Below are 21,944 nucleotides of genomic sequence, written 5' to 3' on the forward strand. Positions count from 1 at the left end.
TTATACATAAAATCCTATATATTCTGTATTTACAATTGTACACGCATACAAACCTCCTTCATACGCTATTAACGAGCATCTTAGCTATTTACAGTTTTATAATTTTTCAATATTTTTTAAAAAACAAATATATTATTTACTTATATAAACATTTTCGTATTATTTTGCTAACAACCAACTATAAGTTTATATAGCATTTTAATTTTGAAGCACTTTTCTAAAATTGTCATAATACTTATCTGAGTATAAGTATTTCTCACGTGTAATATTATTAGGAATTTTTATCTGATTTATTTTGGTTTGCACTACACTATAATTCTTAATGAAGTCCCAAGACATTTAACTCTAAAGATCACAATATTTTTACAATCTCCTAAAGTTCACCACTATTAGCGCCAAGTTTTTATAAATAATTATAAACAAATGCTAGAATTAAATCAGAATTATCATTGTTATTGCCTTTAGTAATCATTAATTATTACCACTTCTATTTTATATGTATGTATGTTCAACTATTTCCTTCTTAGAAGGCCACCATTATTATTTTTTGTAGAACATTTAAACCTCTCAAAAACCCAACTATTTAATTTTCGCACAGATTACCCAATGTTTAATTTGACTATATTCGAAAAATAAAAGAAAAAAATTAAGGGGTCAGTAGGGTAATCTGGCCTGTTTTTTTGACATTTTTTTTAGAAATTTTTATTCTACAATAGAACTTTTTTCACATATCATGAGATATATCGTGGAGTGCATAAACAAATTTTTTCGGAATTTTTTAATGACATCTGTCGGAGAAATGGCTGGGTGAGATGCGTTTTTTCACTGGCGGACACGATTTCTCATGTTTGGATCATCTGAAACCCAATTTATTCATGAAAAATACGTGAATGGTTATCGTCCCCACTAGTATCATGAAAAAATGTTGATAAATAAAAAAGTAATTAACGTTTTTTTTTTAATTTTTTTCCATGTTTTTTTGACATAAATTTTGTGATAACATTGTCAAAAAATTATATAAAATTATGAATCTTGTAGGGACGATAGCTAGGCGTTTTGTGAACAATTGAAAAAAAAATCAAGCAAATGGGTTGAGTAGTTCGACCGGAATCATGTCCGCCAGTTCAAAAAGGTGTGTTTTGAGGAAAACGCGTTTAAAGTTTGAGGTGTGCACTCCGAGCGCTCCGAATGTCGAGCGGCATTATTATTTTTGGGCCTTTTTCGAAACCTTCCAACGATAAAGTGGGTTTCTACATTAATTCTAAGGGTATAAGAGAACACAAAATGCAAAAAAAATGTTAATAAAGATTACCCTACTGACCCCTTAAATATGAACAAGCAGTGAACATTTAGGAACTGGAAAAAATAATTGCGACCTTTAGCGACAAATTGGTGTTATACTTCCACAATTGTCAAAAAAATGCATTTGATGGGATTGACCAATTTTATAGTTAATTTAATTAGCTTTTGCACAATGATAATATCCATTTAGTATTTATATAAATCTAATAACACTGATCAACTTTACTACTTATTAAGATGACATATAAACATTTCTCAATTTTTGCTATATACATTATTTTTAACTTTCGAATTCGTAATTGCAATAGTCTGTAACGGAAATAAACTCATTGAATAATTTCAAGTGCGGTGATAATTGTATGGGAGATTTAAACTTTAAATAAATTAATATTATCTGCAGTAATACTGTCCAATTAATGAAGCCAAAGTCATGATGTTATATATAATTTAGGAAAATTAGAACCGATTATGTGCACCTTTTCTTTCAAGATGATAGTTACGTTGAAGATGTTTGAGTTACTAACATGTTTTAATTGAATCATATTTTAAAAAATATATGCGAAATAAAGTTATTAAAAATCTGATCTTTTCAAAAATATATCCGAAGCATCGTAAATTGAAAAAAATATTAGCGAATTTAATACTTTTTGGTCAAGCACAAACTTTGTTTTATGCAATAATTCGTTTATACTAGAATTTTTATAAAATTAAAATGCAATTGTGTCCAAGAGTATAAAAAGCATTAGAAACGGTTCAATCTTCAAATTGCTGGCACTCTGTATACTGTCGACCTTTTTTAGTACTTATTAACTTAAAACTTTAGAAATATCTGAGTTTAAATATGCACTGCTTTTCAATATCTTCTAAAACAAAATTCCTGTTACTTGAATACTCTAATTATGGAAATTGGTAAAATTATACAAGAACTGTAGTTTATTCAATATGAATTTCGTGAATTTTTTTGGCTTCTACCTTTTGTACAAGTTTACAAATCAATTATGGTTGAGAAACTCTTTCCTGTCCAAACTATCCAATGAGTCTGCAATTGTCGTAATCATTCTTCGAAGTGAACTTGAGTGTATATTTGTAAATTTTCGAATTTATATAAATTCTCGAAAAGGTTCATCATAACTATTATTGTTATCACTCGCATCAAAACCATTGTTGAGTAATAATGTAGTTGTTGTCGGTTGTTGTAACATCAATTGATTGTGATTCGCTTGCATTAGATGTTGCGACAATTGTGGCTGCATATGGCTGAGACTTTGATTCTGTATTTGTATGGTTGTGGTGGCGGTGGTTAGACGAGGTTGCTGATTCACCACATCTGCCGCAGCCAAGGCGCAATCGTACGAATTTGTGCCATTTGTTAGAACGTCATCATAACAGGGCCCAGGCCCAGGTCCAGGGCCAGGCCCAGAGCTATTGCCGCCACCGCCAGCATTTAGATTTAAAATGCCAACGCCAACACCAACGCCGAGTCCAACATCACCAACTCCGCCAATACCGCCATTGCCGGTTAGATCGGTAGTGGCGCCATTCAATATTACACCATTCAAATCCAACGACGACTCTTCATTGCGTTTCGAGAGAATTATATGCGTTAAATTTATTATGTAGTTTTTCGCTAGAGTTAAAGTCTCAATTTTAGATAGGCGACGCTCCATTTCCACATGTGGAATAACTTCACGCAACGACTGAAATATATAAGAAGATATAAAATAAGATATACAAACTTATATGCATTTGGGATTCCTGTTTTTTTATTTGTATAAATTAAACAAACATTATCAATACTGCATTCGAAAATTTTTTCTTTCATTGCCTGGTTGGTTTCTTCGCTTGCCACACTTCACACATTACAATACATAAGTGCATACAATATTTAACATAAAATATGTTGAATGGAGACATATACATTGCATGACATTACCTGAAAAGCGTCATTTAAGCTGTGCATTCTCATGCGTTCGCGCTCATTTGACTCCAATCGCCGCAGATTACGCTCCTTTGCATTGAGAACGCCTTTCCTGCGCCGGCTTTGTGTGGTGCCCGTTAAGGAATTCCTAGCGCGGCTGGATGGGCGTGCACTACCACCGTTGCTGCTGCCGCCGCCGCCGCTTGTATCGTCGCTCTGTGAACTTGAATCTGTCATTTCCATCTCATAATTATTATTGCTTAACTGAAATGCAAAGGGAAAGAAATTGTTCTACATTTTGCTGGACTGTCACGAACTAAAAAATGAACTACAGTTTCTTTACTTTCAACCCACATATAACACAGAAATACTTAATGTGTCCTTATATATAAATCTATAACAATAAATGCATATGTAACTTCAAACAGATATAACCAGCCGGGAAAAGAAAATATTTAATAAATCAGTGTATGACACCAAACCCTATTTTACGGGCGATTCCATAAAATCATCACCGAATGACGCCACTATCATGTCGTACATTCTCGTTTGGGAAGAATACGAATCATAGTTTTATTTCAACATCGTGCGAAAGGGCCCATGTTTAGAGATTTTAGAAAAATAAAAATTGATCCATTTCTGTTGATGATGATGATGGAGGATGGAGTCATCTGTAGAAGTTCACGCAAGTGAGGAAAGTTCTCTGATCGCCATTCACTTGGGAGTGGCCAGAAGCGATTCTTTTACACATGGCTCAAGCAGCTCACTACTTCCGGTCTTTGACCAAGTATCCTCTGGGTAGCCTAAGAACATCCGTTCGAAGGCGAGCTAAAGTGAGAAGGCGAAGCATCCCCTACATTGGGTTGTGCGCTGGGTTTGGGACCCGCCACGTAAAACGCCCACCCCAATGAAAAACCAACAGCAGCCTCGGATGAGAGACCCCCCTTTTGATGACGACCATGGCAAGCGAAATAAGGACTACGAATTGAGAGCATGCACCTGGAATGTCCGGTCCCTTGATTGGGAAGGTTCCGCTGCCCAGCTGGTTGATGTCCTCGTAAAAACAAAGGCTGACATCACCGCCGTCCAAGAAATGCGATGGACGGGACAAGGACAAAGACGAGTAGGTCCTTGTGACATTTACTACAGTGGCCATATAAAGGAGCGCAAGTTTGGTATTGGATTCGTGGTAGGAGAAAGACTCCGTCGCCGAGTACTATCATTCACTGCGGTGAATGAACGTCTAGCCACAATCCGCATCAAAGCGAGGTTCTTCAACATATCGCTGATCTGCGCCCACGCCCCGACGGAAGAGAAGGACGATGTGACCAAAGATGCCTTCTATGAGTGCTTGGAGCGCGCTTATGAAGGCTGTCCCCGCCACGATGTCAAAATCGTGCTTGGCGACTTTAACGCCAGGGTGGGCAAAGAAGGTATATTTGGCACTACGGTCGGTAAATTCGGCCTCCACGACGAAACATCCCCAAATGGGTTGAGGCTGATTGACTTCGCCGGGGCCCGAAATATGGTTATCTTTAGTACTAGATTCCAGCATAAGAAGATTCATCAAGCTACCTGGCTGTCTCCGGATCGAAAAACTACCAACCAGATCGATCATGTTGTGATAGACGGAAGACACGTCTCCAGTGTTTTAGATGTGCGTGCGCTCCGAGGTCCTAACATCGACTCGGACCAATATCTTGTTGCAGCTAAGATTCGCACCCGCCTCTGTGCAGCAAAAAACGCGCGCCACCAAACACAAGGAAGGTTCGACGTCGAGAAGCTGCAATCACAACAGACAGCCGAACGATTCTCCACTCGGCTTGCACTCCTACTCTCTGATAGCACTCTTCAACAACTCGGTATAAGGGAACTGTGGGACGGCATTTCAAACTCCTTACGTAAAGCTGCAACCGAAACCATTGGTTTTCGGAGAGAGCAAAAGAACAGCTGGTACGACGAGGAGTGCCGTGTCGCAGCGGAGAGAAAACAGGCTGCCTACCTCGCAACGTTACGATCGACCACTACACGTGCGGGATGGGATAGATACCGAGAGTTGAAGAGGGAAGCGAGACGCATTTATAGACAGAAGAAGAAAGAGGCCGAAATGCGTGAGTACGAAAAGCTTGATAAGCTGGCCGACAGGGGTAATGCTCGAAAATTCTACGAAAAAATGCGGCGGCTTACAGAAGGTTTCAAGACCGGAGCATACTCTTGTAGAACCCCCAAAGGTGATCTAGTCACTGATGCCCAGAGCATACTTAAATTATGGAGGGAACACTTCTCCAGCCTGCTGAATGGCAGTGAACGCACCACACCAGGAGAAGGAGAACCCGATTCCCCAATCGATGACGATGGAGCAGACGTTCCATTACCCGACCATGAAGAAGTTCGAATAGCAATTGCCCGCCTGAAGAACAACAAAGCGGCAGGGGCCGACGGATTGCCGGCCGAGCTATTCAAACACGGAGGCGAAGAACTGATAAGGAGCATGCATCAGCTTCTTTGTAAAATATGGTCGGACGAAAGCATGCCCAACGATTGGAATTTAAGTGTGCTATACCCAATCCTTAAGAAAGGTGACCCCACAATCTGCGCCAACTACCGTGGGATTAGTCTCCTCAACATCGCATATAAGGTTCTATCGAGCGTATTGTGTGAAAGATTAAAGCCCACCGTCAACAAACTGATTGGACCTTATCAGTGTGGCTTCAGACCTGGAAAATCAACAACCGACCAGATATTCACCATGCGCCAAATCTTGGCAAAGACCCGTGAAAGAAGAATCGACACACACCACCTCTTCGTCGATTTCAAAGCTGCTTTCGACAGCACGAAAAGGAGCTGCCTTTATGCCGCAATGTCTGAATTTGGTATCCCCGCAAAATTGATACGACTGTGCAAGCTGACGTTGAGCAACACCAAAAGCTCCGTCAGAATCGGGAAGGACCTCTCCGAGCCGTTCGATACCAAACGAGGTTTCAGACAAGGCGATTACCTATCGTGTGACTTTTTCAACCTGCTTCTGGAGAAAATAGTTCGAGCTGTGATTGATATCGTCGGTCTTAACACCCGCGCCGTTAGTTCTGCTTTCTCCAGACTGGACAAGGAAGCAAAACAAATGGGTCTGGCAGTGAACGAGGGCAAAACGAAATATCTCCTGTCATCAAACAAACAGTCGTCGCACTCGCGACTTGGAACTCATATTATTATTTCTTAAATCTTTCGTCTATCTTGGAACCAGCGTAAACACCACCAACAACGTCAGCCTAGAAATCCAACGCAGGATAACTCTTGCCAACAGGTGCCAACCAAACTCTATAAGTCACTCATAATTCCCGTCCTGCTATATGGTGCAGAGGCTTGGACGATGTCAACAACTGATGAGTCGATGTTGCGAATTTTCGAGAGAAAAGTTCTGCGAAAGATTTAAGGTCCTTTGCGCGTTGGCCACGGCGAATATCGCATTCGATGGAACGATGAGCTGTATGGGATATATGACGACATTGACATAGTTCAGCGAATTAAAAGACAGCGGCTACGCTGGCTAGGTCATGTTGTCCGAATGGACGGAAACACTCCAGCTCTGAAAGTATTCGACGCAGTAACCGGCTGTGAAAGCAGAGTAAAACCTCACGCCGTTGGAAAGACCAGGTGGAGAAGGACCTGGCTTCGCTTGGAATATCCAATTGGCGCCACGTAGCGAAAAGAAGAAACGACTGGCGCGCTGTTGTTAACTCGGCTATAATCGCGTAAGCGGTGTCTACGCCAATTAAGAAGAAGAAGAGATTTCTGTTGATGATTGAATTCTTGTTTCTGGAACAGAAATTCTTCAGTGAAACCAAATATCACTTTGATAGTGTATACCACGATTATTCTCCTTCGCGGAGTACCGTCAAAAATTAGTATATCGAGTTTTAACGTGGTTTCAGGAAGGTTTTTGAAGATCCATGAACTTTTAAAACATATGTATATGCCGTCACAGTGGCTACCACGACGGATAATACGACAAACTTCCGTATAATATTAGCAGACCGCTATTTGAAGGTGCCGGTTGCAGAAATATGGGGTCATATGCCACATATCTGATGTTAAAGAATATACTAATCTGTGCTGAAAAATGTATTGATATATGGATACGAAATAAAAGAAAATACGTCTCCAATATTTTGACTCAAAGAACACAAAAATTTGTTTTGAATGGAAAAAATAATTTCAATGTAAATTTTGGATGGAATGACATATGTATATACAAGTATATATAATATATCTCTAACTGTATATAAGTGAACTATGTAGTCTCTTGTTTGAGATATCGTTCTGAAATTTTGCTTATTTATTGGAATCGCCGAATGCGTATCACTATGGGATATACATAGCTGCCACACAAACTGATCGATCAAACTCAAGTATGTATGAACAACTCGTTTTATTTGCCGGGTGTCTTCACAAAATTTCGAATAGATTATTATCCAAAGCAGCGCTACAAGTTTCGAACAAATTATTTTATTTGACAAGATACCTTCACGAAATTTGGTAATGGAGTATTGTCTAGAACAGTACTTCATTCTCCGCAGCATTTTTTTGGATCGGATCCAACTTTCCGAATAAAATCAAAATAAATGTCTTTTTTAACTATTAAGAAGGCACCTGTAAATCATAATATATGTAGCCGAAGTTAGATTTTTATTAATTTTTTATAACATAATACCTGTGTAGTCCTCTGGCTGGCTCGTCGTACTGGTCGTGATGATCCCTCCTGTAAATCAATAGGTGATCTTGGATTCTCAGGATTCATGTTAGGGTTGATTTGATGTTGATGCATTTGGTGTTGTTGTTCCATAGTCATATATTCATGCGAGACTAGTATATCCGAAATATGATTCGAACCCATTTTGATTTCTGTTATATTTAAAAAGTAAAACTTTTCCGTAATTTCTATACATTCACAGATATTTAAGCATTTAATTTATTATATAATACATTTTAGTCGGTCGGTGCATATAATAACATGATAATAAATTTTCAAGCACAGGTGCACTGGTGTAAAAGCTTAAGTGTTTCTAGTATGTCAGTGGAGTTATAGTAAACAAACACGCCGGTCATGCACATGTGGCGTTATGCGAGGTGCCAACGCACTCTTGTTATTAAGATCACTACTGGCTTAAATATTATTATTTCTTAAATATCTTATTGTGGAATTGACTTGCACATACATTCTTGTTTCCCCGTATTCTTATATTATATATTATTAATTAATCGAGCATGGTCTGGATTTATGTATTCTTTAATATAAAGCTTAGTATTGCATAAAAAGTGCGTTCCAAAGTAAACAAGATTAAAAAAAAACTGAACAAATGGTTTTTTCGGCAAAATCAATTTATTTTATTCAAAATACTCTCCTTCTGCTTCAATACAGCTTTTTGCACAGTCCAAAAGCATGTCGAACGAGTGTTTTAGCTCGTTGGCCGGTATGGCCGCCAGTATGCCGGTGCAAGCCTTTTTAATGGCCTCTACGTCTGCATAACGCTTTCCTTTCATGGGCAAATGCATTTGTTCAAAAAGGAAGAAGTCGTGCGGTGCTATATCAGGTGAATACGTGGAGTGGTTAATGATTAAAATGTGATTTTTGGTCAAATAATCGGTCACAAGCGTCTATCGAATGTTTGATTCTGAGCAATTTTTGGTCGTCAGTCAATTTGTGCGAAATAAACCGTGCACACACCTTTCGTAAGCCCAAATGTTCGGTCAAAATGTCGATGTTTTGGAGATGTTCAATTACATCTCCATGAATTTCAATGATGATTTCGGCTGATTATTGATGAATTCACGCACAGTTTCGATGGAATTTCCGGTGATCACGGATTTTGATTGGCCCACATGTTGATCGCAATAACTTCACTTCCAATTTATGAAATGTCATGAAACATAGCAGATTCTAACGCAGCAGTCGACATATAGATGGCGCCACCAGGGGGCGCTAGATTCAAAAAGTCCTGTTTACGTTGGAACGCACCTTGCATTATTTGTATCCCCGAACAAATAGCGTGACACTGCTTATTATTTTTTCTCAAATAATTATTTCTGCATCGTGGCGGCTGGGGTCCTGCAACTTAACCAAGGAGAAGGTTTTGCATAACAAAATTTTGATATATTTCTGTTACAACGAAGCGAAATGAACGAAATCTGAATACAACCATGCGAACAGTTCATATAACAATAAATAACAATAAATTTCATGCGTTTTTTTTATCTTTTGTTATGTTTTTGAAGCAAGCACAAATACACATACAAATAGTGCTTTCAAGGTCACGTCAAAAGATTGTCCCCTCAATGCTGACTTTTCAAGACCCCGATAATTTCGGCTATTCTGTGAGGTATCTTATAGAATCACGGAAAGCACCTTCTTCTCCTAATAATAATGTTATAAATCTAAAAGATAATCGTTGTGGAAATTAGATTATGCTCTACTTTTCAGTAAGCCATGCGCCGACATTCTCCCCAAAAAAATTACCAAAAGATTCTCCAATAATAAGATAATCCCCATAATATGCACAAGTATTGCAATCGATTATCTTCTCTTCGTTCTTCATAAGTATACCAGCCTACACAAAAAAGGCACTGTATGGAACCTAGTGCGGCAACTAAAAGATTTGGACTTTGCAGATGACATTTGAAGAGGTTACAAACCTAGTCGAACTGGCATGCACTGTCTGACCTGAGATAAACATCGGAAAAAAAAACGTCAGGAGAGTATATCACTCCAGCAGAAGGGAAATAAAAACTGACAATTATTAAATTAAGTTCATCGACAGCTTCTCCTACCTCACAAGCATTTTTACAATTTTACGTGAAGTGGGCGATGTTGTACGAAAGTGAAACATGGTTGGTTTCGAACACCATAACTCAAAGTCTGCAAGCATTCAACAACAAGGGTCTACGAATCATATGCAGAATATTCTAGCCCAGATTAAAAAGCATCAAACACTATGGAGTTTAATGACAGAGGAACCTGCATAAAATCACACTCTCTACTAGAATACTCTCGGAAAAACTCAAACTTCATTGGAATTCGCAGGGAGCAAAAGATGTGACCGACACAGATTAACATGGAGAAGGTCAGACCTGCGCGAATTACCCGATTAATCACTTGCGATGACGAAAATACTACTGCCTAAATCGTGTGAGATGGTGCAACCTATTACAGCTCTTATGCTCCAGAGGGGAATGACGAGAAAAAATTGATCATCTATGAGATTAATGATGTAATGTAATGTAGTAGTATATTATGATCCCAAAGAATGAATAAAATCGGGACAATAAATCCCTTAGCCGCCATATACATATGTACATACCATAAAATCTGGCAACCCTTCTCGTGCTCAGCTGTAAATTTGGTGCTCTGGCGAATTTAGTTAATTTATATTTAAAACTTTATTGTGAAAATTTTTGTATTAAGTGATCTTTTAAGATAAGTATCAGTGTTATATTTTGATCTTCTTGGTTTTCAAGCAATGTTTCTAAAATGGGTTGCTTCTTATCTTAGTAATAGAATTCAACAAGTCATATTTAAAGATACTTTTTCTGACATAATCAATGTTCCTTCAGGCGTTCCTCAAGGTAGCCATCTTGGTCCAATTCTGTTCTTGTTATTTATTAACGACATATCATCTGTTGTTAAGTTTTCAGAAGTTTTATTATATGCTGACGATGTAAAACTTTTTAAAACATATACTTCAAACAGCGAAAGATGTCAGTTGCAAACAGACTTAAACAACCTAGTTTCTTGGTGTGATAGAAATGACATGCCATTGAACCTTAAAAATGTAAAACGATGTGCTTTTCACGTAGAGCTGTAGACCCTACCTCATACGCAATACAAAACTTTAGGTTGGAGCAAGTATGCAGTTTTGTTGATCTGGGAGTAACTATGGACCCCAAACTCAATTTTAATCTTCACGTATCTTCCACGGTTTTTAAAGCTAAAGGCGCTCTTAGTTTTGTTAAACGTTGGTCTAAAGAATTTAGAGATCCGCTTACCACAAAAATTCTTTTTACATCTCTGGTGAGGCCTATATTGGAGTATGCTTCTGTGGTTTGGAACCCTAGTTACCAAGTCCATTCCGATAAGCTAGAGTCCGTTCAAAAACATTTTTTACTTTTTGCCTTAAATCATTTGCATTGGGATTCCAGTTTAAATCTTCCCCCTTACATTAACCGTTTAAAACTTATAAATCTCCCGACACTCCCTAGTCGTAAGGAGATGCTTGGTATAATATTTCTTGTAAAACTCATGAATGGGTCAGTCTGTAGCCCATCTCTCTTATCTGATATTAATTTTAACGTTCCCGCTCGCCCTACCAGGCAGTTTAGACCCTTACTTTTAAAATTTTCTAGAACAAATTTTGAGTTAAACGAACCATTCCGCCGTATATGTCATGATTTCAATTTTCATTCCAGCACATTTGATCTAACAGACTCACTCTTTACCATTAAAAAAATTATTTTATCTACTCTTAACAAGTAACATTTAATAATTATAAACTTTAATCTAATTCTTAATTTCGGCTGTTGAAATTTTTGTTTCTGTAGCTGAGCAGCTTAAGATCGCAACGCTTAAAACTCTCTTGCCTTTTATGACTCGGCTAATTCCGCTCGTTCGCGGATTGCGCCCCTCGCGTCGGTTGGGCGGGAGGAGGGTAATCGTTGGGTATTATTATAAGAATTTTCAAACATCCGGTTGGCTTTATACCTTATAAGTATACTGATTAATTTGAGAGGTATATTAATGAAACTAATACGGCATGTTTTTATGGTAATGATATAAAGTAATACCAAAAATGGATACAATCGAGTCAATACTACCCGTAGCCAGCTTATACCTAATATAAGAATTTCACACTTTATATTGTAACATTGAATTATGTTTTTGTTTTTGGTAAAGGAGTAAAGTAATATACCCACATACATATAGAATAAAAAACTTAAAAAATTTATTTAACTTCGGTTCCAATCATTGGAATAAAACAGCTGACTATCTAAAGATCGATTTTTCAATATCTGGTTAGCAACCATCTGTCAGTTAAGTTCAGGTTAAAAAAACGGCTAACCAGGCCGAATATTAATTATAACAATGTTTAATACATATTGCATCAGAACAAACTATAAGAATCAATATTTTAGGCTCTTTATAACAGCATCTTCTACAATATAAGTATCAGCTTTTTATCTTCTGTGAAAGTAACTGTCTTCTAATTATTTATGAAGGATACATTTGTACATGTTTCAAGCTGTACTGCAATGATTCCGGCTTTCTCCGTGGATGTAACCTAAACCTAAAAAATTCTCATTAAACTAAGAGAAATTATCAGTACAAATCAAAGCCGATCAAAAAAACAAAAAACAAAAATTTAAAAATAGTTCGCTTTTTCCAAAATTTTGGTTGTTTTTAGACTGACAAAATTGGATTTTTATCAGATCAAAAGCCTATTCGGAGATAGTATGCAGAATTATTATTACAGCCAGAAAATTTCATGACAATCAGATTTTCATTGTCACATTTCACATTTGTCTTCGATTTGTCACCGCAGCAATTTCGAAAAATGTTATTTGAAGAAACAAATGTTCAAAGATAAACTGATGGAACTGATTGAACTGGGCGACTACCCTTTAAATGGCTATAACTCAAAAACTATTTGTGATATCGATTTTAAGTTATTTTTAAAAATATAAACATTGAAATATGAAAACAAACGATTTTTTCAAATTTTCACACTGGATGTACCTCTTAATAGAACTGCAATGCACGTGCCATAAATAGGGCCGCCGAAAAAAAACCATGCCAAGGGTAAAAGGTGGGGCCCCCTTGCTACAGGAATATTTGACTTTATGCTTTCATCTTATCTTTCTTGTTGATGTTGGGTGGAAAAAATTTGTTTTTTACGATTTTGAAAGCCAGTAATGTATGTATATATCATAGTCTACGTATGTCAAAAATAAAAAAAAAAATATTTTTCCAGATTATACCGGAATATAGGAATTGCAAGACGAAAAGACAGAAACATCTCATTTAAACATTTCTTTATCGATCTAATTAATGAAAAAACGGTTCTTTCGAAATCCGTTGACTAGCGTGATTAAGTTTTTGAATATGAGCCTTTCGAGCTTTGGAGGCACCACTTCAAACATTAAATGGTTAAAGTGCAAAATATTCTCAAAGCGATGAATTTCGAAGTTTCTAGCAATAAGTTAAATGTATGTACAATTTATCGGATAAATCAACTGAATATTTTTTTTTTTTAATTTAACAGCTGCGTTGAGTTCTTCCACTTTCGTATCATGAAACTGCCATAGAAAAGAATTAATTTCAGTGTTAGTATAAAATGTATTTTCAAGATTGACGCGCATTTTTAAATTCGAGGATTTGTATTTACATATACATATGTACATACATATTTGTACTGGAAGACAAATATTCAATCGAATATTGTGAGTTAGCATTCTACCTGTAAGTACTATATATCCAGAAAATGTAGAAATTAAGTTTGAAAAGTTATGCTTTTCATCAACAATGCTTTTGGTAGATTTAGAAGACTATAGATTGGCTAGCAATTATTATTGTATATATAAATTGATTTCGTCAACATCTTTACTAAATTATAAAAGGTTGAGTTATTTACAGCGCATACTTATGGACAGTCGAAGTTTTTAGGCACTTGGCCATAAGGGAGGAGTGCCTGCAAGGTTTGAAATCACAAGGCGTAGTAAGACAGCACCACCGAAATTTTTTCGTTGCCGTTAAAATCTTACATTTTTTGTGTCTGCCTCGAGTGTTTGTAGAGGTTTAATTTTTAACCGGCATTTTTCTCATAATTACTCGTATAAAATTAATATATTTGTATACCCTGAACAGGGTATATTAAGTTTGTCACGAAGTTTGTAACACCCAGAAGGAATCGTCGGACACCCTATAAAGTATATGTATATATACATGATCAGTATGTTGAGCTGAGTCGATTTAGCCATGTCCGTCTGTCTGTCTGTCAGTTAGTCCGTCGGTCCTCAGTTTTTAAGATATCGTATTGAAATTTTGTAAACGTCGTTTTCTCTTCAAGAAGCTGCTCATTTGTCGGAACTGCCGATATCGGATCACTATAACATATAGCTGTCATACAAACTGAACGATCGGAATCAAGTTCTTGTATGGAAAACTTTCACATTTGACAATGTATCTTCACAAAAGTTGGCACAGATTATTTTCTAAGATAATAATGTAATATACGAAGAAATTGTTCAGATCGGCTTACTATAGCATATAGCTGCTATACAAACTAAACGATCGGAATCTAGTGCTGGTATGGAAAACTTTTGCATTTGACAAGATATATTCACGAAATTTGGTACGAGTTATTGTTCATAGATATAATGTAAGTTTTGGAGGAAATTGTTCAGATCGGCTCACAATAGCATATAGTTGCCATACAAACCGAACGATCGGAATCAAGGAAAACTTTCGCATTTGACGTGGTATCTTCACGACATTTGACATGGTTTACTGCTTAAGGTAATAATATAATCTCCGAAAAAATTGTTCTGATCGGATCACTATAGCATATAGCTTCCATACAAACCGGACACATAGTTACTAAAAGAAATGTACCTGTGAAGGGGGAAGCGAACGAACCATTGTGGTGCTACACGAACTGATACAGCATCGTCTCCGTAAATTTCATAAATTTTATTAGTGGCTTGCGTGGCATTCTTCCTTTTTTATACAAAAATTTTAAAATATACCGAATTTCTTCATTATTTTCGCTCACTTTTGAACAGCTGAATCTTTTTTTCAACTTCCCCGAATTTAATTTTTTTTGGTTAAATGAAGCTTAAAATCTCACCTTTCCAACATTAAATGGTATGACACGACATCTATTGGCAAAATATGAAAAGATTTTTTCGACTACCTAATATAATTGAGAAATAAAGTAATTTGAGATGGATCAAACTTGACTCAGCTAGCTTACCCCGGAGAAGATGTGACATGTAATTGTTATTTATATAGTATACTATATACATATGTAGAAATTTCCGATCACTGACAGACGCATAAAGTTTGTTAGAACAAAAGTCGTTATATACAATATATGAGATTTGGTGGTAATATTTGACCCGATTTTATCTATTTTCCCTGGGTTGCACATACAAACACCAATGATATGAAGTAAAGTCAACCGGTTGTTCTAAAATCCTGATATTGGTTATACTGGGTCTAGGCCAAGTTTTCGCCCAATTTTATCTATTTTAAGCATAAATATAAACTGTTATGAGTAAAACACGCTCATTGAGATAACTCACATATTGGCAAATATATCCGGTATAAAGTCATCCAGAAGTTCGAAAATCTGTATATTAGATATATGGGTGCTCAGGGAAGTATTGACCGATTCAGTCCCTTTTTTATACACAGTTATTATTATCAGGAAAAGATTCCCTCTGAATTTCAATTGTATGTCTCATACATTAACCGATATTTCAAAAATCAAAGGTCAACTATAGATAATGGGGTCAACATATTCGGTACCTAGGAATTTGAACAGTTTTTGTTGGATTTGGACAATTTTTGGTCATAAGATAATACTTTAAAAAAATTATTAGTGCAAAGTTGTACCATTATATCAATTGCTTCCTGATATGTGTACTGGAAAGTGATAGAATCAAATGGAATTTAAAATTGTGTTATATGGGAAGTAGGCATGGTTATTGTCCGCTTTTGCCCATTTCGCACTGTGTAATGTCACTGACATATTTAATTATTGATTTATCGCGCTTGTAGTAATTTTTAACCGTACCATTATACAATATCTTACAAAATTGTAATAATTGTAAATTGTAAATATTTTTTATTTTAATTTTAATCTTACAAGCATAGACTTCCGTACAATTTTTTTGGTTTAAGCGAATTTACCGAATTTCACGTTTCTGGCGTTGTTTGTTGGGTAAGCATCTCTCGGTTTTGAATCGTATCACTCAGATATGATCTATATTTTGTTCTCACATACGAGTATAAACGAAGTTATTCGGTTTGAAAATCGAATTCACATACTTAAATGGAATCTCAAAACGAAAAACTTATAAGGTGTGGTTCCTTCTCTGCGTATATGCCAACGAGGTATATGTGGGTGACTGAAGGTTGGAGGGAAAGGGTGAGACTGGTTTGGGTACTAAGTTATAGCGGAATTGCAGGAAACTGTAAAACTAACGAGCTCACAGAAAGACTATATTTTATCCAAACTAATCAGACTGAGTCCGCTGTCCTGTTGGATTTTAGCACTGGTTCTGTGGACCTTGTGTAAGCTTTAATTAAGGGGTTTCATTGGGTAAAAACAGGCTCTTTTCAACAATTCATTCCCATATAAAAACACTAAATATTTTATTTGAAAAAACATACACTCTTAACAAAGAAATTCTAAAATTATTTGGAAAAAAAAAAATTTTATGCTCGGCCATTGTAACCCAATTTCCAGTGACCCCTCGGAAAAAATGCGTCCCCGTTTGGAGCATAAATCCTTACAAGATCCTCTAAAGTAAAAAAATACGTGTTTTAGTTAAAACCTTAATTTAGAACTTGGATGAAGGAAAAAAATTAAAATAGGATTTTTGGCAGACATTTTTACAATAAAATTAAAATTTCAGTGAAAATTTTCACATTTTTCAAATAGTTGTAACGAAAAAAATCCTTCATAAAAGTTTTTAAGGATTGTGTCGTGTCTCAAAGACCTGTGTAAAATTTCATGAAAATCGGTTAAGTAGTTCTCGAGAAATCTTGCCAACCGATTTCGCAGTTTCGAAAAAAACGCGTTTAAAGACGGTGCACAAGTTTTCAAGGCTGTATCTCCAAAACTATTACACGAATCAACTTGAATATTCTAGAGGTGCTGTAGAATTTAATAGGACAATAAAAAACATTGCTTTTTTTAAACCCGTAAACCCATGTAATTAATTCCTTAACAACTAACTAATGCGGCAGAGGAACTTTTATGGATGAAAGTGGAATTATTGTCCAACGCTTATTTCAAAACGTCATTCTGCAAAAAATCGAAACAGGGCTATTTGTTTCAGATAAAGTGAAATTCTGGATATGCTAATCTTTTGTAACGCGAATTTCCATTTGGATGACAAAATATTTACATATCACTTAAACACATACATATGTATGTCTTTTGCTGCAAGCAGTTGTTTCGATGTGATAATCATTCGGTTTTGTAAAAAGAAATCATTCACATCAATTTCGTTCAGTTTCTGGAACATTTCTGATTCAAAACTTCACCGATTACACAGTTCTCACAACTTCTATTTTTTTATAAACCGTTCTGTTGGCATAGTGTGGGATTCAGACTCATTCCTTTCACTTTATCATACTAAGCCTCTCTGAGGCCAAAGGAACATTAAGAGTACATAATATAATATATCAAAATTTTAACATAAATTTGTGTCGATTGTTTTGAGAATTAGAGAACGTTGAAGCGTAGTAAAGTTATATTGTTCGTACATAGCAGCTAAAAAGCAGTCGCTACTGTAACACTGTAACAGTTTAAGAAAGGTTTGTGTTAAATGAAATGCCTTTGAAAACATAATTTTACCAAGACCTCTTAATTGTATACTAGCAATTTAACGTTTATAAATGTAATTAGAGCTGTGTTTTTCTGTTCGAAAGTACTTAAAAGCCATTACCGTCACTGTTGGCTTTAAAAAATATTGTCGCCAGCCGAACTCCTGCCATGCCGGAGACTTTTTTCACGTCATCGCAGCTGTAACCCTATAACCTTATTTCATTGCTTTTTATTTTATTTCCCCTCAGCTTTGCAACAAAGAACTAACAGCATTCTTAAGGACCAACAGCTTTGTTCTTTCATATTAATACGATACAAATGTGAATATGAAAAGCAAGTATCGAAGAACATTTACTTAACTGCACTGGATGCAATAAAAGTAAATACATAACAAAACGGGTGCAGATAAGCCAAAGGACTCAACCCAAGACCACAAATATATTGCAATAATAATTAAATTTATTAAAAATGCGATTATGGCAAAATAATAAAAATAAATATACTGAAAAAATCAAATCAGATTTTTTAACTCCTCATAACCACTTAAGAGAACTTACTTTGAAGATGATAATACCATTTTATATGAAGTGTTTGTTGTTAACATCCTGGGCCAAATCGATTAGACTAGGTAGTAGCATAGCAATCAAATTGCCTGTAATATTGGGTAGTCCAAAAAGTCTTTTCGTATTTCTCATCAAACTTCAACTTTTTTTTTATATTTATATTAATAAATAAATAAACAAATGTATACCATTTTGGTCGACCAATTTTTGTAATTTTTCCGCTAGAGACATTATTCTATCAGTGTAAAACTTTCATCAGTGTAAATCGAAGTTTCGAAATTCCAGAACGGAAACGAGCGAACCATTGCTACTGACACAGCCTCCGTAAACTTCACAAATTTCATTGGTGGCGTTGGCATGGCGTTCTTCCATTTTTTTAAACAAAAATTTCAAAATATCATTTCTTCAATATTTTCAATTATTTTTGAGCAGCTGTAACTTTTTTTCAACTTCCCCAAATTTAATCTGGTTAAATGAAGCTTAAAATCTCACCTTTCCAACACTATATGGTATGACACAGTGTGATTGGTAGCATTGGAGATATACGACTGCAACGACATCTATTGACAAAATACGAAAAGACTTTTTCGACTACCCAATATAAATGAACAAATAGCTTCATATGTGTTTAAATCTAACCGAAGTGAATGCTCTCGATACTTTTTTGAACACAGAAAACTTCCAGAATAAATATAACATTTATAACATGTATCGAACTTGACTTTTTAAGAGAAAATACATACTTTTAAAAAGTCAGGTTCGAAGGTTCATTGAGCCGATTTGTATTCTCGAAAAAGTTAAATACTTTCAAGCATGCGAGATGTGTTCAAAACATAACTGTCCAATATCTCTAAATACTCTAAACAAACCCAATAAAAATAAACAAAATGCAGTGTAGAAATGATCACTTCAAATTGGGAAAAGAAAATTTCTTGCAACTTGTAACTTGCAAAGGTCAAAGAATAGTTTTTCATTACGTTAGACCTACTTGCGGTAGCAAGAGTTTAATAAAGTTAGGAGAGATAGGAAAAGAAACATTCAATTTTTATTATTTAAAATGTTAAATGTGTGACCCAAGGTGGATTCAGGTAAAAATTGAGATGTGGATTTAACTTCCCGGGCATAGTTGAAATTGACTGATTGAAGGTATCTCTACCTATAGTTTTTATAACCTACAAAGTGCGGTTTTTTAAACTTTGTGTAAAATTGTCGCGAAGAGTTCTGCAAGTAATATGTGTTCACACAGAGGAGGCTGATGGTCAATTCAAAAATATTTAGCCTTAAAAATTTTAGTGTAGATATGAAACACCTGAAGCTTTTATGCTTATTATCTGAAATATGAAATAACTATACATCTTTCTTAATAGTGTTTATTATATGTTCAATTTTGTTATGTTTAATGTATGTAATATATTATGTTTATGTTGAGCCCTCTATATGTTATTTTGACTTGAGCATATTTTTAATACGCAAGAAATGAAAAAAGTGATTTATATAAGAAAAAAAACATATTTTGTATTGAGTAAAGGTCGATTGAGTTGATAACTAAATTAATGAATGAAAGTACTTTGACTTTTTTATTTTACTATTATATCAAGGCGGAGGAGCTTCCTAAAACAGATGATTATATTTAACCGTATATACCCAGATTTAATTGAGTCTTTTAAAATCTAACAACTCAAAGGATTTTGGTATGGCTTGCTACAAAAATCTTTCGAGTTTTTTTTGTTTTTTATTTGATCTGAAACCTAATATTTTTTATTTCTTTATTGCTTTAGATAGCGTTCCTTTTATTTATGTATGTATATAGAACAAAGTTTACAAATTTGATGGGTGGTATGTACTATATTTGAATAGACTAAGAGAACAATACATGATCTATTTTAGCAACAAATAAAGCTGATTTTGAAACAACTTCAGAAACAAAAAATAAATATAAATATGACATGATTTATATAGAATATATGTTTGTTTTAAGCAACTTAATTAAGCAAGCACAGACTCACTTTTTCAATATCGTTTTCCTAAAATATAATCACTTTAAAATCAGTTGGATTTGAAAATTTAAAATTTTTTTTTTATGAGAGCTCTTACAAACGACTATTTTCACCAAATTTTAAGGTTTCTTTCTAACGAAAATACTGTTAATTTTTATAAAACTCAATAACATGCTTCGTGTACACATTTAATATTGAGTTGAAACATAAATTTCTTTAACTTTCAGTTAACTTTTAATGAAATTTTCTATTCCACTGAAAAAACACTTGTTGCGCTGCACACATGAAATCAAAATATACTCTTTCAACGGTAAACGACGACGAACCACGACGGCGCCGAGTGATTCCCGCTGCGGCAAATGCACAACTAAGCAGACAGATTGAACCGGAAGCACTGAGGCTGCCGCATAGCCACTTGTGGATTCGAATGAAATGCCAACGTATAACACTACGAAAGGTTGGCAGCCAGCTAACACTGATAGACAGACAAGCGAGCAACAAGTACGAGTACGACGGCGCCAACACGCGCTAACTCGCAACGTCAACAAAGGCTGGACCAAACAGCCAACCAACCACCCACACAAGTACTCTGCGACAATTCGAATGGCAATTGGTAGCATTGCGCATGCCCGTTTCCTTTGCGCTCAAGACTAGACGTTATCAAGCGACCGGCACGCGGATCATCAACGCCGAGCAATTGAGTGGATACTTGTTGCTTCGGCACTGTTGAGTGGAAAGCGACATTGCGCTCAAATACGCTTGAGTGATGGTAAGTCAGCATGGTGCTGAAGAAGCAAATTAAAGCATAAGCGAAGCATGGCTGAAACAGTTCCACTCCTCTGCAATCCACAACCATTCAAATTCACTGGAAAGTGTTGGCTTTGCTACTCATATTTGTGTGCATTATCAGCTGCTTGTGCGCTTGTAGGCCAGGGTTTGTTTTATTATGTGTGCAATGCCGATGGAGTGCGTGGGCTTGTGGATGCGTGTGTGTGTTATGATTAAGGGTGATTTTGCTTGATGTTGTTCTTGCTGTTGTTAGATTTTTTCCACATATAAAAAACATCTAAAGTTGATTACGTATGTATGCACATACATACATACATACATATAAACATACATGCATACACATAATCACATATTTATACATACATATGTATACAGAATCAGTTTGCTAGTGATGACGTTGGTAAGACTAATGTCATTACATAGATGATTCAATAAATGTATATTATTACGCTAATGGGGCGCATATGCACTTACACTTTGCTCTAGATTCATTACGTTACCAGAAAACTTCTTACGTTGTACTTGTTCAGCTACCAGCGCGTTTTTAAAGGAACGTTTTAACAAATTTTAATATATTCAAATTATTGGCCTAAGAACCTGTAACAATCTTGACCTTTTCCTCGGGGTATTGCGTCTTGTCGTCAAGTCATGACAACAAAGGCAAATCTCTAGATTTTAAACAGATGTTCCCAGTTCTTAACGTAACGAAGTTACCTGAGTGTTCAAAGTTTTTGCTTAAATAACAAAACGTCTTCTTGGTAAAGGTTTT

At 35.7% G+C, this 21,944-nt stretch overlaps 3 protein-coding genes across 4 annotated transcripts in view; 1 reads left to right on the forward strand and 2 right to left on the reverse strand.

Moving 5' to 3' along the window:
• Nucleotides 1–21,944, forward strand: part of LOC126753470 (uncharacterized) — a 118,360-nt gene that overhangs the window by 20,042 nt on the left and 76,374 nt on the right. The window lies entirely within an intron of this gene.
• On the reverse strand, nucleotides 1,967–20,468 carry LOC126753460 (protein dimmed). The gene is made up of 4 exons (XM_050464958.1): nucleotides 20,396–20,468; nucleotides 7,932–8,122; nucleotides 3,236–3,484; nucleotides 1,967–2,999 (listed from the first exon to the last, which is right to left on the reverse strand). The coding sequence occupies exons 2-4, from the start codon at nucleotides 8,112–8,114 to the stop codon at nucleotides 2,403–2,405; spliced, it is 1,029 nt and encodes a 342-aa protein (XP_050320915.1). The 5' UTR covers nucleotides 8,115–8,122; nucleotides 20,396–20,468; the 3' UTR covers nucleotides 1,967–2,402.
• Nucleotides 20,928–21,944, reverse strand: part of LOC126753681 (piggyBac transposable element-derived protein 3-like) — a 28,678-nt gene continuing 27,661 nt past the window's right edge. The window contains exon 4 of the mRNA XM_050465358.1: nucleotides 20,928–21,171. Coding sequence (XP_050321315.1) covers nucleotides 20,928–21,171 — 244 coding nt within the window. The remainder of the gene's footprint in view (nucleotides 21,172–21,944) is intronic.

Source organism: Bactrocera neohumeralis, chromosome 3 (genome assembly GCF_024586455.1).
Source record: "Bactrocera neohumeralis isolate Rockhampton chromosome 3, APGP_CSIRO_Bneo_wtdbg2-racon-allhic-juicebox.fasta_v2, whole genome shotgun sequence".
NCBI lineage: Eukaryota > Metazoa > Arthropoda > Insecta > Diptera > Tephritidae > Bactrocera > Bactrocera neohumeralis.

Coding starts and splice junctions, on each gene's coding strand:
- LOC126753460 (XM_050464958.1), bottom strand. CDS start 8,114: ATGGGTTCGAATCATATTTCGGATATACTAGTCTCGCATGAATATATG. Junction 3,485..7,931: donor CCAGCCAGAGGACTACACAG/GTATTATGTTAT, acceptor TTTGCATTTCAG/TTAAGCAATAATAATTATGA. Junction 3,000..3,235: donor GCTTAAATGACGCTTTTCAG/GTAATGTCATGC, acceptor TATATATTTCAG/TCGTTGCGTGAAGTTATTCC.